The sequence below is a fragment of the Trachinotus anak genome, unplaced genomic scaffold, assembly GCF_046630095.1.
Source record: "Trachinotus anak isolate AG129_WGS33_773 ecotype Australia unplaced genomic scaffold, CSIRO_AGI_Tana_v1 ptg000011l, whole genome shotgun sequence".
Lineage (NCBI taxonomy): Eukaryota > Metazoa > Chordata > Actinopteri > Carangiformes > Carangidae > Trachinotus > Trachinotus anak.
The window spans coordinates 12,641,469-12,655,842 of NW_027273862.1; the positions used below are offsets into that span (position 1 = coordinate 12,641,469).

The following is a 14,374-nucleotide window of genomic DNA, read 5'->3' on the forward strand; positions in this document are numbered from 1 at the left end:
GTCTGAATCCTTCAACATGCCCTGCCCCAGGCCCTGCTGGCCAGTGAGGATTTGTGACCATGTGAAAGTACACACATGCAGTGCATACTGTACACATACAACAAAGAGAGAGAGAGAGAGAGAGAGAGAGAAGAGAGAGAGAGTTCAGCTGAATGAGATCAGACTCTGCTGCTATCCATTCTTTTCTGTGCAAACACATGGATAACACATACAGTTGATTTCCTCTGAGAGAGAGAGAGAGAGAGACCCACACAGAGCAGGAGGGAGGTGACACAGAAAGAGCATACGTGTGAGAAATAACAGCAAACAAAGTGGTGGTAAGGAAAGAGAGCCATAGAAGCCATTAGACACTCCAATGTGTGGATGTGAAATGTGCACATTGTGAAAGTACAGCAAGTGTATGTGTCCTGGTGGCACCTTATGGTTAGCGATAAGTGATAGGATAAAAAGTACAGTACATATTTATATTGTATCAAACACACATAGACGCCAATATACACAAACACAGACCAACAAATGCCCCCTCCACAACACACATACTGCACACAACACCAGGACACACTGGACACCTGTGGACTTAACTTACACGCACATATTTTAATACTTTTATTTACGTCCACACTCTTAAAGCAGCAGTACATAAACACTGACTCATTCAGTCTCTGCTGGGACATTTAAGTGTTCTGTGATGTTTCAGGTGCCACAGCTTTAACTAACGGCACAGACGGCAGGAGCTTCTCTGTCTCTCTCTGTCTGGCTGTGGTGTTTCAGCCTCTGTGGTCACTCCCCTTGTTTTCAATCCTGCAATCAGTTCACCTCAGATAAATTCTCAGCCTTTGGAAACATTGCAATTAATTTAGATATCAAACCACTCAATGGACCACCTCTTTGCTTTTTCACAGACTAACAGCTCATTAAATGGGAGTGTGATCAGCAGAAGAATAATGATGAATCATGTCATGTGTTGATTGTGAATATGTGAGAGGAACAAGAAAAACATCAAGCACAACCTCAAAAACAGAGATCTTGTCAGCCGGAGAAACGGAAAACAAGAAACAAATCAAGAAATTATGGTAGTATTTATGGAATTTGCTATTAAAGAAGCATCTCACTGAGGAAGTGAGTCTGTATTTATTGTATATCTACATAATGCAAATGTATGAACAGTGAAATCTCCTAAGAGCTCTCTATCTGTTCTCAGACCGCCCAGCAAAACAAAAGTCTAACCCATGTTGCACATCAGGCCTCTCTGTGTGTCTCCTGCATATTGACAGAGGAAAGTAGATAATGGCTAGGTCAAGGCAATAACACCAAACCACCACAAACCTGATTCAAATTTCAGGGGAGCTGGGAGCTGATGGCTGCAGGACATTACAGGTAACAGGAGAGATCTCATCACCTCTCTCTCCTCATATTGCTAATTTAGTCTCTATTTCACTCATACTCAATTCATTTCATATCTTGGTTCAGACGGAGCCACGCACAGATAACACTCTGCGGTTTCTCCCATTCTCCTTTCTCTGTCTCTTTCAAGATTTCCTCTTTCATTAACAGCTGTTTTTGCCACATTTTACAGCTGCAAACCAGAGTGAGAAGCAGAGCTGCTCTGATTCTTTCATTCCTCCTCTCGTAGCACAGCTCCACGCGTCTGTGCGCCTCCTTCGCCCTCAGCAGCCTGTGCCGTGATAAGCGAATTACACTTTCTAGGAGGGAGAGACAGAGTGTGTGTATTTGTGTGTATTTGTGTGTGTGTGTGTCTCTGTGTGTGAGGGAGATAGTGAGAGAGCAGCGATGTCTTGATGGATTATTGGATGGACCTGGTTGTCCATTACGCAGAAGGAGTCTAATCTTCTCATATAAACAGCGATGGATTGGACCAACTGATGTTAAAACTGACCACTCAACGGCGCAAATAGAGAGGTAAGAGAGATGAAAGTAATAATCCGAGAGAGATATTCACTTATTTTTTGAGGAGAACATCCTTGGGGTCGTCCAATGCATGAATTCATCACTTGTGCTGTGACTGTTGCGCTTCTGTGGTCAAACCACCCTGTTATTGTGAGTGTGTGCGCTAAATGCCTGGAGTATGTGCATGTCAGCCCATAAATTCACTTTGCTTTGGTAATAGTTGTTGAAGCTTGATCGAATGTGGACAAAAACCAAGTGCGCTTTGTTTTATTTAACGCACAAGGATTTTGTTAGTTAAAACTAACATATGTTCTGGTAAGATTAGACTATCAGGAGACTGTGAAACTTGCCACAACAGTGATATGATGCATGATTATTAACTCGACTCTGCTGATGCCCAGAGAGCCAAATGCCTTCACAGCTAAACCGAGTAATTTGACTACCTCAAATCTGAAATGGATAATTGTTTCATGGTGCAACAATGAAACAATTAAAAAAAATAAACATTTTACTTTGATAAAGTACGAGCTAAAACGGTCCACAAGTGGTTGGCGGGTGAATATTTTTGCCTGTTGTCTATAGGCGCAGTGGAAGAGCATGTCATAGAGAGGTTAGCCCACTGAAGGTACATGAAACATGTTTAATGTTTGCCACTGGCAAATACACACCACATTCACATCTTTATACATTTGTAAGGCTCCTTCAGGAGAATATAACTAGTCTACCCCTCATTTAGTCTCAATACGCATGGCGCACAACGCACGTACAGGTATACATAAAGTGTCTGTCACCAGGTAAACAGGGAGGAAATATGGACGCAGAAAGTCTTATTCTACACATTGAACGAGACATGGAGGCCACTTCATTGCCCTTATCAGTGACCGCCGACTGGCTGGAGGACGGAAACGAGACGACTGGGAATCAGTTCCAGCAGCCCGACTGGCAGGTGGGAGAAATACAGCGAGATTAGAAATGAAATTGGTGGAAGTCAGAGGCAGCTCTTTGAAATGAAACTGTGGATCTAAAGTTCTGTAAAATTTCTATAACCAAACAAAAATTGATGCTTTTTGAAATTAGATGTTTGTCAATATATAGTCTAAGAGTAATAGAAATGATCCTTTATGATTACATGATTACATTTTGTAATCTGGCTGTGATATTACTAATTAGACACTCATGGAAAGTGTTGAAATAAATACAGTTAGGATAATATCAAAGGTTTGAGGTTTGCTTTATTATTTGAATGATCAGTGCCTCTGTTGAATGCATTCTTCAAATCCCATAATATTATCTACTGATGTTTAATTCAGTATCATTTACTCCTCTCCTCTCTCAGGTGGCTCTGTGGGCTATAGCCTACTCCCTCATCATCCTGGTGTCCATTACTGGGAATGTCACAGTGATCTGGATTATCCTCGCTCACAGACGCATGAGGACTGTAACCAACTACTTCATTGTCAACCTGGCTTTCTCTGACGTTTCCATGGCAACCTTCAACACTCTTTTCAACTTTGTGTATGCGCTTCACAACGACTGGTACTTTGGCCTGGGCTACTGTCGATTTCAGAACTTCTTCCCCATCACTGCAATGTTTTCATCAATATACTCGATGGCTGCCATCGCAGTTGACAGGTGAGAAAGCAATGACCCCGTTAGGTCTAACTTGAACTATTCGGTGTGTTTCTTTAACATTACAGTTAAGCTGGTGCTCTCATCCAACAAGTCAGTGCCTAAGAACCAGCAATTAGACAGTGAATGAGTGAGGAGATGCATTATGCAAACAGTCAAAAAGGGATGGATGACCAGTTAGTGAATCAGTCAACTCAGCAGTACAGAAACCATGTTGTATTATAGCCCATTTAACTATGTTACTACACTATCTGTGATATATCAATGTTTCTTTCTTCATAGATTGTAATTATGGTTTTGTGGTTTACACACTGGTTGATGTGTAATACATATCCTGGAAACTACACATCATCCCATGTATTTTGGTCTTTAATGGTTGATCTGGTCATGCCCAGTCAGGAGTTTGTTCTTTGAGATCAAGCAGCAACTTCCTGTGAAATGACCAGTCATTCAGACACATGAGCATCACTTGATAACATCATCAGAAACTGTTCACTCGATACAGATGAAAAAGCTGCATGAAGGAGATATGGGTCAACAGGCAGCAGAGATACAGATGTCATTAATGCTTACTGGAACATGAATGGGCCGTCTGTTCTTACTATGAAACTGTGCTTAACATAGGATAAGTATACTTAGTTAATACTTTATTAGGTAAACTTGTACAATCTAATGCAATAAAAGTAAAATACAACAGTTCTATAATAGATATTCTATATATGAAACTAGTGATCATTTTTGAGGCTGTGGTTAGTGATGGTGTTGCATTAGACTGCAGGTGTTTCCAATGCTTTGTTCACCCTCATTTACATACACAAAGGAGACTGAATATTGTGAACTTCACAGGACTGCTCTATGAGACTACATTTCATAGCAACGGTGCAGCCAATTAACTGTACAATACAATTGTTCCAGAGGAGACTTTCATTGCGGCATTTCATTATTCTCTCATATATGCACATGCCATATATGATGCATGGCTCTCTGTGGCTCAGGACAGGTGCGGTGATGAATGAGACGTATACAGGGATCAGACCAGTTGTAAAATCTGTTTATAGTTCCATAATTCCTCCTCATTAATTTCCACTTTACAGAATCATCAGTTCACGTGATTTATTCAAGGCTCTCCTTTTGTGTTATCAGCTGCAGCAGCAAATGGAAATCAATGACACAATAAACAGATAAACTGTTGAACATAATCTTCAGTCATAAAGTGGCACAAAGTGTGTTAATCACAGTTACCTCCACACGGCAGCAACAACTCTAAGCGCACCTTTTAGGTTTGTAGAGGTGGGTCTGATGTGACATGTGACATGTGCCAATCAAAACATGTTAAAGAGTGAGGCCACTGTAACCGAGAATGAAAATGAGTAGTGAGAGTTAAGGTTGATGTAAAAGAAAGTAAAAGACCCATGAGTGGTCATCGTTTTACACAACAGAGCCACCATAACTGATTACATGATATCATCTTCTGTCCTATAAAAGATTGTTTGTTTTTTTTTATGGTTCATTATTTCTGCTTGTGTTTCAGCGTTTAGGTAAAAAGTTTAAACATTTTTTTGTTTCATCCGTTAAGTAATTTCCCCTACGCTTCTCTGAGGTTCATTTCAGGCCACATTTTTCCCAAGTGTACAAACAGCAGAATGCAAATCATTTTAACACAAATCATTTTATGCAAGCTCCCACTCTGTTATTATGTATAAAAGTAAAGCTGAGAAAATAAAAGAGGCACAGCCATTCAAATACATTCATGCTGTCAGTCCTGAATAATTCCGATTAACGATTCAAAGCCATTGCTGAATCATTTAACTATAATGGTGACAATACTGAGTAATGCTGCTGAGCAAATGAATTTAAATACATCATATAGGATTCACGATGGGTTACCATGGCCACCAGGATTATTGGTATTTATTATATTTATTTCACCCTCATTAGTTTTATTCTGTCTTCTCAATTACATGATTCATAGCTGCCATCAGTGAACTACTTAGGTTACAACAGGGGCCTCTATTTCTTTTTTAATGTAGGTTTCACCTCCTTGTGCATAAATATTCTTGTTCTTGCACATCAGATATGCAAATACTTACAGAAGCTATTGTCCATGATCATTTATATTTCATGTAAATGGTCAGTGAGTCTCTGCTGTTACTTGATTATTCAGGTTTTCCCTCTTCTGCGTTTCCCTCGGTTACTGTCAGTACACTGAATTATGTTTCTCTGATACAGACATGTACCGAGGACTAAAATATTATGATTATAATTTTGGCAGTTTGCCAGAACATAACCACAGACAGATAAAGACATACATACAGACAGAGAAATAGAAAATAAATCTTCATGCTTACGTAAATGCAGATTTATGCATGAATATGTGTCTGCCCATTTTCCATAAGACTTTTAAAGTGCCTTGAGATATGATCTAGATAATAATAATAATAATAATAATAATAATTCTGAAGACCACAGAAAATGTGGTGGTGGTGAAAATATCTTCCCAGCCAAGGATAAATGAACTTTATCAACTTTATAACAAATAACTTTTTCTCCTTTCAAAATGTAATTTTATATACATTCTTACATACAATCAAAAATGCTTTTGATATAAGCTATTTAAAATAACACACAGCAAGAACTTTTAAAGAGATTTTTTTTTTTTTTTTTTTTTTGTTATTTCACATCTGGTGGTTTCATGAATAAGTAGGTATATTTTTATTGAGAAAACAGACCTCAACTTATAACCCCCTTGCCACAGATGTCCATGCAAAGAAGAGCTTTTAGGGTTAGACTTTATGTCTATTCCTGTGAGTTGAACATCAGTTTTCTGACTGTTTATCTGAAGGCAAAGATACACACACATATATATATAAATGTAAAAATTTTCTTCTTTTTTCAGGTACATGGCCATCATCCACCCTCTGAAGCCCCGCCTGTCCTCCACTTCTACAAAGGTTGTGATTGCTCTGATTTGGATTGTAGCAATATCACTGGCTTTCCCTCAGTGCTACTACAGCGTGACAAGATTTTATTACCCCAGAACTGTGTGCATGGTTGACTGGCCTGATGATTATGGAGGAAAACATCAGCTAAGGTGAGAGAACAAGATTAATAATTAAAACCCAGTATAAAGAAAGACAGTGACATTTGCAACAAGGTAGATCAATAAAACAATAGGTGGTTGATCTTTTTTATACACTTGCACATATATGTACAAATAGGGCCTATATTTGTTATATGTTATATATATATATTGCAGATCAGTACACAAGTATCAAGTTATTATAATGAGCAAATTCAAAAAAAAACTGAGTCCACATTTTTGTTAGGGATACATTTATTTGGATGGTTCATCTGCTTATGTTCATGTGCTCGGCTTCTCACCTCCCAAGGACTGTCTGACACTTCCTGTAAAAGAAGCGTGTGAAACAAAATCTATTTATTCATGACTTAATGACTAAAAGCTTATTAGAAAATCAAATGACCACATGGCCATAATGGTCATGTCACTAATGGTTCACTGAGGACAAGTCCCCTGTCTGAATTTAATTATTATTATTTTTTTAAATCACCAGGAGTCACTAGCCCTTCTCTCTCTCTCTCTCTCTCTCTCTCTCTCTCTCTCTCTCTCTCTCTCTCTCTCTTTCTGTCTGTAGTTATCAGTTTGCAGTGATACTGCTGATCTACTTGCTCCCTCTCCTGGTGATGCTGGTGACCTACAGTTTGGTCGGCCAGTCACTCTGGGGTGGACATATCCCTGGAGAGGCTTCAGACCATTACCACAGCCAGATAACAGCCAAGAGAAAGGTCACACACACTTCTACTTTTCTGCTGTCATAAACTACAACTCTGGGCTTTTAATGTGTCAACTGCAGTATTATCAGAATGGACTAAATTTAGCTGAGCTGAACTGAGCTATAATATATAAAAATGAGATGAAGTTTAACTTTTCCACATTAAAATGTCTAAAAATGACTAGACCTATGTTATATATATTTTTTAAGTTGTGTACTTACATCATCCCAAATGTTTCCAGCAATTCTCAAACCTAGAGAAAAAAGGTTTCTTTGGTTGCCTGTCAATGACGTCATATGCCCTATGCGCAAGTGTCAGTAATGTGGCTGTCTGCCAAATGCTCAACATTGACTTTTATGCAGTTTTAAGCCGCATTTTTAGGATACACTTTTTTAGTCATTAGACATCTGGATGTTAAGTTATCAGAGAAAAAGCTGAACAAATGTCAGGCAGCTCAGCTCAGCTCCCACCCACATCAAAATACCCTACTGGTTTTAATCACCTGGTCTCTTGGTTGTGGAGGAGACCTCTGGATAATTCAGATGCTGGTAAAAACCTCCTGAATGTCTGTTTTATAAGTTATCAGAGAAGCAATCAAAACTTAAGTTAACAGCAACCCTTACCTGATGTCTTGTGTTCGCCATAGCCTATAGTCAGCAAAACGGGTCTGTTTGTTTTGGGAAGGAGACCTCTGTGGATAATTTGGCTCCCAGCAAAAACCTATTGAATGACCGACGCTGAAGGAATCCTAAGTGGGAGAAGCTTACAATAATGGTAGTGAAGACAAGAATTCCCACGATCCCATGCTATTTCATGACGTCATACAACAACGCCTTTGTTATTGTTTTGATTTAGAGACCCTATAGCGGCAGGAGTTACATATTGTGTGTTTAGACACAAAGTAAAATTGAAATACAACAGTAACATGGGCTTAAATAATGTTTGTTTGTGACTTCCCATAGGTGGTGAAGATGATGGTTGTGGTGGTGGTGACCTTTGCCCTCTGCTGGCTGCCTTACCACATCTACTTCATACTGGGATCATTTAACAGAGACATTTATAAACAACATTACATTCAACAGGTTAGCAGCTGTCTCTCTGCCTGCTATTCATTAATTCATTTTGGGCTAAACCTTCTATTCAACAGGCATCATGTTTTCTTTCCTTGTCAGGTATACCTGGCCATATTCTGGTTAGCGATGAGCTCGACCATGTACAATCCCATCATTTACTGCTGTCTAAACCAAAGGTAAAAAAAAAAAACATTCTTACGTCCTCAGGTTCCAGTGTCCCGAAACATGAAGCAGACAACCAACTCTCCCCTCTCTCTGCAGGTTTCGTGCTGGTTTCCGTCATGCGTTTGCTTGGTGTCCCTTCATCAAAGTGTCGGAGGAAGACAAGATGGAACTTCAGCACACACACACCTTTAGAGTCACCATGACACGCAGCCACCGCACTGACACCTCATACGCACACACCTCTATCAAAACAAACAACACCTACGACTCAAACTTGGCTGTTAAAAATGAGCTTAACACAGAGCACAACACTTGCATGCAGCCAAAAACACACAGTGCACACAACAACACATACATGGTGAAGAGGCTAGATGATATAAAATCATCACTTATGGAGCACAACCACTGACAATTGAAACAACTCATGATGAGCACATCCTCGATGGGAAGGAAACAGGGTTCTTCTATAGGTAAAACAGAGATGACTAAAATAAAGACTGCAGCCAATGAAGACAAAGATAAACGTGGGCCTGCCAACAGCCAATCAGAGCTCATCAAACCACGGTGACATTCATCCATGTGGAAAAGAAAGAAAATGTTCATAAGACCTGAGTTGGGACCTGGAATCTTCTTTGTTACAGCAGTAAAGAAATGGAGGTGGCTATAAAGCAGATGGATGATTTGCTGTTGATACCAAAGTTGTCAAAGTGAACACGAGAAAATATAGTTTTAAATGGGAGAAAATACATCTGCATACCAAACAACAAGAGTGACTTACTCTGGCATCATTAGCATTTGCTGCTAGCGGGACAGTCTGATGATAAATCCATCCATCTTTCTCCATCTTGTAAATCCTTTCTTTTTAGTGTAATTGTGAAGTTTTTTATCTGTGGTTACTGGTTTTATAGTCCATACATTGGATGAACAGTTCACATGCATCAGCACTAAGCCTTAAGGTTTTTGTTTTCTTTCCTTTTGTCTATCACAGGACACAGAACTTCATTCTTAAAGGGGCATTTTTTATGTTCATTTTCTATTTAATTATTTTTCTTCACCAACCATTATGCACAAAATGATAATTGAAGTCTTTCACTGGTTACTCCCTTTATTAAAAAAAACTTGACATCATTCAGAATAAGCACCAATATCCAGGTTAGCTCCTATAGTTTGGCTGGGAATGGCCACTTTCATGACTTTATAATAAATGCCAAGCTACAAAAAGCAGGAGGTGACACATACACCATGACTGTGTACTTTTATGTGTAGCAACAGGACCAACCTCAACATTTTCTAACCATAAGAAAGAACATCCTCTGTGAAAGCGGAAGCAGTGATTGACAGTCAAGGAAGCAGCACCTGTTTCTAAATACAACATTAACACTGACATTAATTTATCATTATACATTTTAGAAGGAATTTACCTCAGTTCACAGAATTTGCTAAAGCTCCCTAACATGAATTATATTGTTAGCATATATCCATTACTGTAAAGTATGATTTCCTTTTGAATGTCAGTCACACAGTGTGCAGTCATGTAGTATGTTGCTCATATATTGTTATCTCACTGGTTCATACAAGTGTAATATTTTTCATGGTCAGTGTGTACAGTATAGTCCAGATTAAAATGTCAAAGTGCTGCTACTTAGAAGAATCTGATGTGAAATGTAACTTTGACATCTATTGAGTAGATTAATGTAAAATATGCTAATGAAGCGTAAATGTAAATGTGCAACTCATGTGATGGTTGCACATTAACAGTCACGTCATGATGCTGTAAACTAAGTAGCCGTTAACATTTCAGAATGTAGTAAAATCCATTTGATTCCTTGTAACAAGTTTTTCACTTTTAAAATGCACACAGTGATGGTATGAAACACATGTATTTGTCGAAATAAAGTAATATGCTTAATAAATGTAAAAATGGCAATAAAATTGCAGTGCAATAAATACTCACACTTCTTTTTTATATATTAAGGAGAGATCCCATTGAGATATTTCAACTATTGTAACAAACGTTTTGTTTGTGTCAGTTGCCTCCAGCGACAGAGGGATCAGAGGTCTAATTCTGGAGTAAACAGGTCCGGAGCTGGTGCAGAGTTAGTTCATTGCTCGACAACACTTGGGACTAATGGTAACAGACATGGGTGCTTGAACTTAATGTTCTCATTGAACAGTGACACCATCACCAAACAGAATCCATGCAAAATATGCAAAATCTCTGGTGTAAAGAACTATGACATCGGATTGACACAGGTTTGGTTTTATTTAGTGACTGGTTGATTGACAGTGTTGGACGGATACAGTCTGGGTTTTGTGAACAGAGGCAAAGAGATTAAGAGATTAAGGTTTTGTGTGATGGGGATGGCTTTTAGACTGACTTCTGAAGGCAGGTTAGCTTAGGACCTGCTGGAGAGGCTGGCCTTCTTTATCCTGGCAGTAAGTAGGAGTGGAAATTCAACTAGCTTTCACTTCCATTGCTATGATTTGTTATCAGTATTGGCTTCAGGTTGGACAGGTGTTAACCTTTCCTCACAAGCCAGAATTTCACAGTGATTCACTGTGATGGCAGTAAATCTTTTAGTAAAATCTCAAAGGTCCATCCTTGCATTTCAACTGCCATTTAATTATGATACCCTGTCTTACATGGATACCAAGTGTAAGAATGCATATTTCTAATTTTAAAAACATTTGCCTTCATATAGTATAGATTAGAATATCTTTATGTGAGATCAAAAAAGGCCAGCCTAAAATAAAAATGTCTCAGAGAACTGACAGTGATCAAATAAATCTTTACAAATATAAATCCTTCATAGAGTATCATAAGTTGCAGTCATTAACATAATCATCTGATCAAAGAGAAAAATAAATATTGAATTTGCAAGAATTGTGCTACATGACTGAGCCATACAGCCTTTACGAGCACATGGAGAACAGCGGGTGAGTGTAGGAAGGAGCTTTATTTTCAAAATGTTTAAAATTCCCTTAAAGTTTCAGTTACTGTAACATCCTTCTTATACACAGTTTGGCCATTGTTGTTCCTCTGGCATCATTGTTAGCACCACATTCCTGTTTCATGGCTGTTGCTGGGTAACTGTAAGCCTCGCTGTGGTGATGAGGGCAGCCGGTACTTCTTAAGACAACAACAAATTATCAGCAGCTGTGATCAGTACCAACAACAGGATTTCTACTTAGTAAAATACAAGTGCTCTTTGGACATATTTTACAGTAGAGTACGTCTGAGAAAAATAGGATTTTTGTCTTAAATTAGAACAGATATGCACATTCAGTTAGTACGCGACATGGCTTTCCCTGCAGATCAAGTCCCCTCTCTGTCATGTCACACCCTCATTTACAACACAGGTACCATCTGAGGGCATTTTGGACAATGGCTTCCTCTCTGTGCATCATTATTGCAACATGTAACATTTTTCAACACCTCCCAATATAAAAATAAAATAAATAGCAACACTGTATGTATAACATATTGTATTATATCTGGGTAAGATATTAAAAATTTAAAACAAAAAAAAATATTGCCATTCATTTCATTACACATTTATATATCACCTTATTCCCTTTTAAAATGTGAGTAGTCTACAGCAGACACACTTTGGTCTAAACCAGTGTTTTTCTTTATGTCCCTGCCTCTATTGAACATGTTGCTATAATCAAAGTTTTTTATTTATACTGCAATGTTTTGTTGAAATGACCCTGTTGTGCTTGCTGTGTTGCAACAGACTTCAGTTATGAGAGGAATCCTCCAGATGGCGACATAGGAGCATTTTTGAAGTCTTTTTTTTCCTGCTCTGCACATTTTCTCAGGAGTTCAATGTGCATTTATTATATCTATAATGAGTGTAACCTCAGAAATCAAAAAAATTCAAAGACCTTAAGGATTTGGCTATTGTTACAATGGTTAATCAAACATAATCTAGCTACAACATAGTGCCTGACTCTGTGCGTCCTAACACAGCAGAGAAAGCTATCTCTTTCTTTCTCTGTCACGTAGACAGACTAAAGCAGCTACTGGAGCGTGATGCATTGACTGAACTGGTTTGATTTAGGAGGAAAAGGAGACAATGGGTGAGAAAATAGTGAAAGACAAGAGTAGAGGGGGAACCCAGAGAAGTGGGGAGTTAACAGTAAGACAAAAAATATTTTCTATTTATTGTTCAGCTCTTGTCTCAGTCGGCAGCCCACAGCTGTGATGAGTGCAGCTCCTTTCCCGCTCCCATCCTCTGACAGCAGGAAGTTGACATTACACCGAGGAGCCAGTTCATTAACTGTTTGGTGCATGATCCGGGAGAAACTAGAAAGAGAGAAAAGATTTGACATAATGTTATACAGTGAAGTGAAAAATATCGTACTGAAGTAGAAAAACCAAGGCAGTCTAAATGTAGGGCACTAACAAGTCAGTGAGTGAGATCCTGGTTTGCTACAGTTGGTCCGAATCAGCCTGCAGGTGGGAGGTCTGCAGCCAAAGCTGGTAAAACTCGTTTGATACATGTTTAACAAGTTTGGATATGCAGGTGCCTTCTCTGGTAATGTTAGCTTGCCATAAACAGAGTCTTAGTTTCTCCTGATATTGCCACTGACTGTAGATTGAAAGGATTAGGCACTTTGTCCATGGCATGTGGTAAACTGACATTACCCACATCAATAATGGAGCAGATTCTGGAACTGGACAGGAGGTTAAGTGAGAATCATTTTAAACGTAGGTATCTCTAAGTGTTTGATGCAACTGGAAACACATCTTATATTTGATTATGAAATTACTAAAGCATGACGCAACATGATCTGGATGGAGTGTCTGCTAAATAAATGTAACGCAACAACTTGTACTCTACATGCCATGAATTGACTCAGCGTTAATAAAATTATCCCGTGGCCATTAGTTTTTTATGATATGATGTCATTACAGTAGCTGCACACTAGTTCAGTGTATCAGACCAGTGTATGTTATCAGTTGCTCAGTACAAAACATTGTTGTTTTCTTTTTTTGCACTTACAATAAAGGAAGTAAATAAAATGTTGTCTTGAGTTTTTTTAGCATTAAGCTTTGGCCAACTTGCAAATGCAAGTGTGCAAACAAAGGCTAAATGCACACTCATTCCCAAAATGTAGTATGAAGCCACATGGTGACATACAAAAATATACAGTATCTAGTATATCCAGCTTCCAGTTAATGTTGTCATGAGATGGCTAAGAACAAAAACTGCCATGACAGCTTTTTAAAAGTACAGCAAACAAGGTGTGTTCATTCAGTTATAATGGCCTGCAGCTCTCACCTTGATTCCTTGTGTACTTTAGTAGACAGTAAATAGTTTTGTGTGATTATTGATGAACTCACTGTGGATGTAGTTTGTACAGTGTCCCATCCACCCCTACAGTGATGTTGAGATGGTCCAGTCCTCGGTTCTCTCTGATCTTGTCGACCACAGCCGCCATTCCTGCCCCACACAGCTGAGCTGCACGACGTGACACTGCTCCACATACCTAACAATGAAAGCCGTTATCATTATTGCAACAGTTAACAAACTGTGAACCAGAACTCCACAAATGTTGAGAATAAATATAACCCAACATTTCTACCTTGTGTCGACTCTTGAATAGTCACATATGCCGAGTTCTTTCACAAGACAAGTGTGATAGCAATGTATTGTGGGGCTCAAACTCTTTCACAGTGCTCACTGTCCAGTATTTACACACAGCTGCCATTTTATTAGGTACACCAATAGTTCAAAATAATGCTGTCTAGTACAACAGCCTTGCATTAATTGCTATACGCTCTCAAAACGCCATGTGTG

The 14,374-nt window shown here is 38.8% G+C and overlaps 2 protein-coding genes across 5 annotated transcripts in view; one reads left to right on the plus strand and one right to left on the minus strand.

The window, feature by feature from the left end:
* Window positions 1-1,241: 1,241 nt before the first annotated feature.
* tacr2 (tachykinin receptor 2) lies at window positions 1,242-10,514 on the plus strand. Its single transcript, XM_071488133.1, has 9 exons — window positions 1,242-1,377; window positions 1,634-1,920; window positions 2,703-2,854; window positions 3,245-3,540; window positions 6,434-6,628; window positions 7,191-7,341; window positions 8,292-8,411; window positions 8,502-8,578; window positions 8,664-10,514. Exons 3-9 carry the CDS (start codon window positions 2,720-2,722, stop codon window positions 8,974-8,976), a joined length of 1,287 nt encoding a protein of 428 aa, XP_071344234.1. The 5' UTR covers window positions 1,242-1,377; window positions 1,634-1,920; window positions 2,703-2,719; the 3' UTR covers window positions 8,977-10,514.
* Window positions 10,515-10,811: 297 nt separating this feature from the next.
* LOC139627405 (hexokinase-1) overlaps window positions 10,812-14,374 on the minus strand; it is a 37,144-nt gene continuing 33,581 nt past the window's right edge. For 3 of the 4 annotated variants that reach the window (XM_071488127.1, XM_071488130.1, XM_071488131.1), the window contains 2 exons: window positions 13,918-14,063; window positions 12,593-12,876 (listed from right to left, as the gene is read on the minus strand). In XM_071488127.1, the coding sequence (XP_071344228.1) occupies window positions 12,729-12,876; window positions 13,918-14,063 (294 nt within the window). In that variant the 3' untranslated portion in view covers window positions 12,593-12,728. Of the gene's footprint in view, window positions 12,877-13,917; window positions 14,064-14,374 lie in introns of all 4 variants that reach the window. The other variant, XM_071488129.1, reaches the window with a different exon arrangement.

Excerpts from the sequence above, each read along its gene's own strand:
- tacr2 (XM_071488133.1), top strand. The coding sequence starts at position 2,720 with ATGGACGCAGAAAGTCTTATTCTACACATTGAACGAGACATGGAGGCC. Across the intron at positions 2,855-3,244 it reads TCCAGCAGCCCGACTGGCAG|GTGGCTCTGTGGGCTATAGC; the intron begins GTGGGAGAAATA and ends CTCCTCTCTCAG. Across the intron at positions 7,342-8,291 it reads AGATAACAGCCAAGAGAAAG|GTGGTGAAGATGATGGTTGT; the intron begins GTCACACACACT and ends GACTTCCCATAG.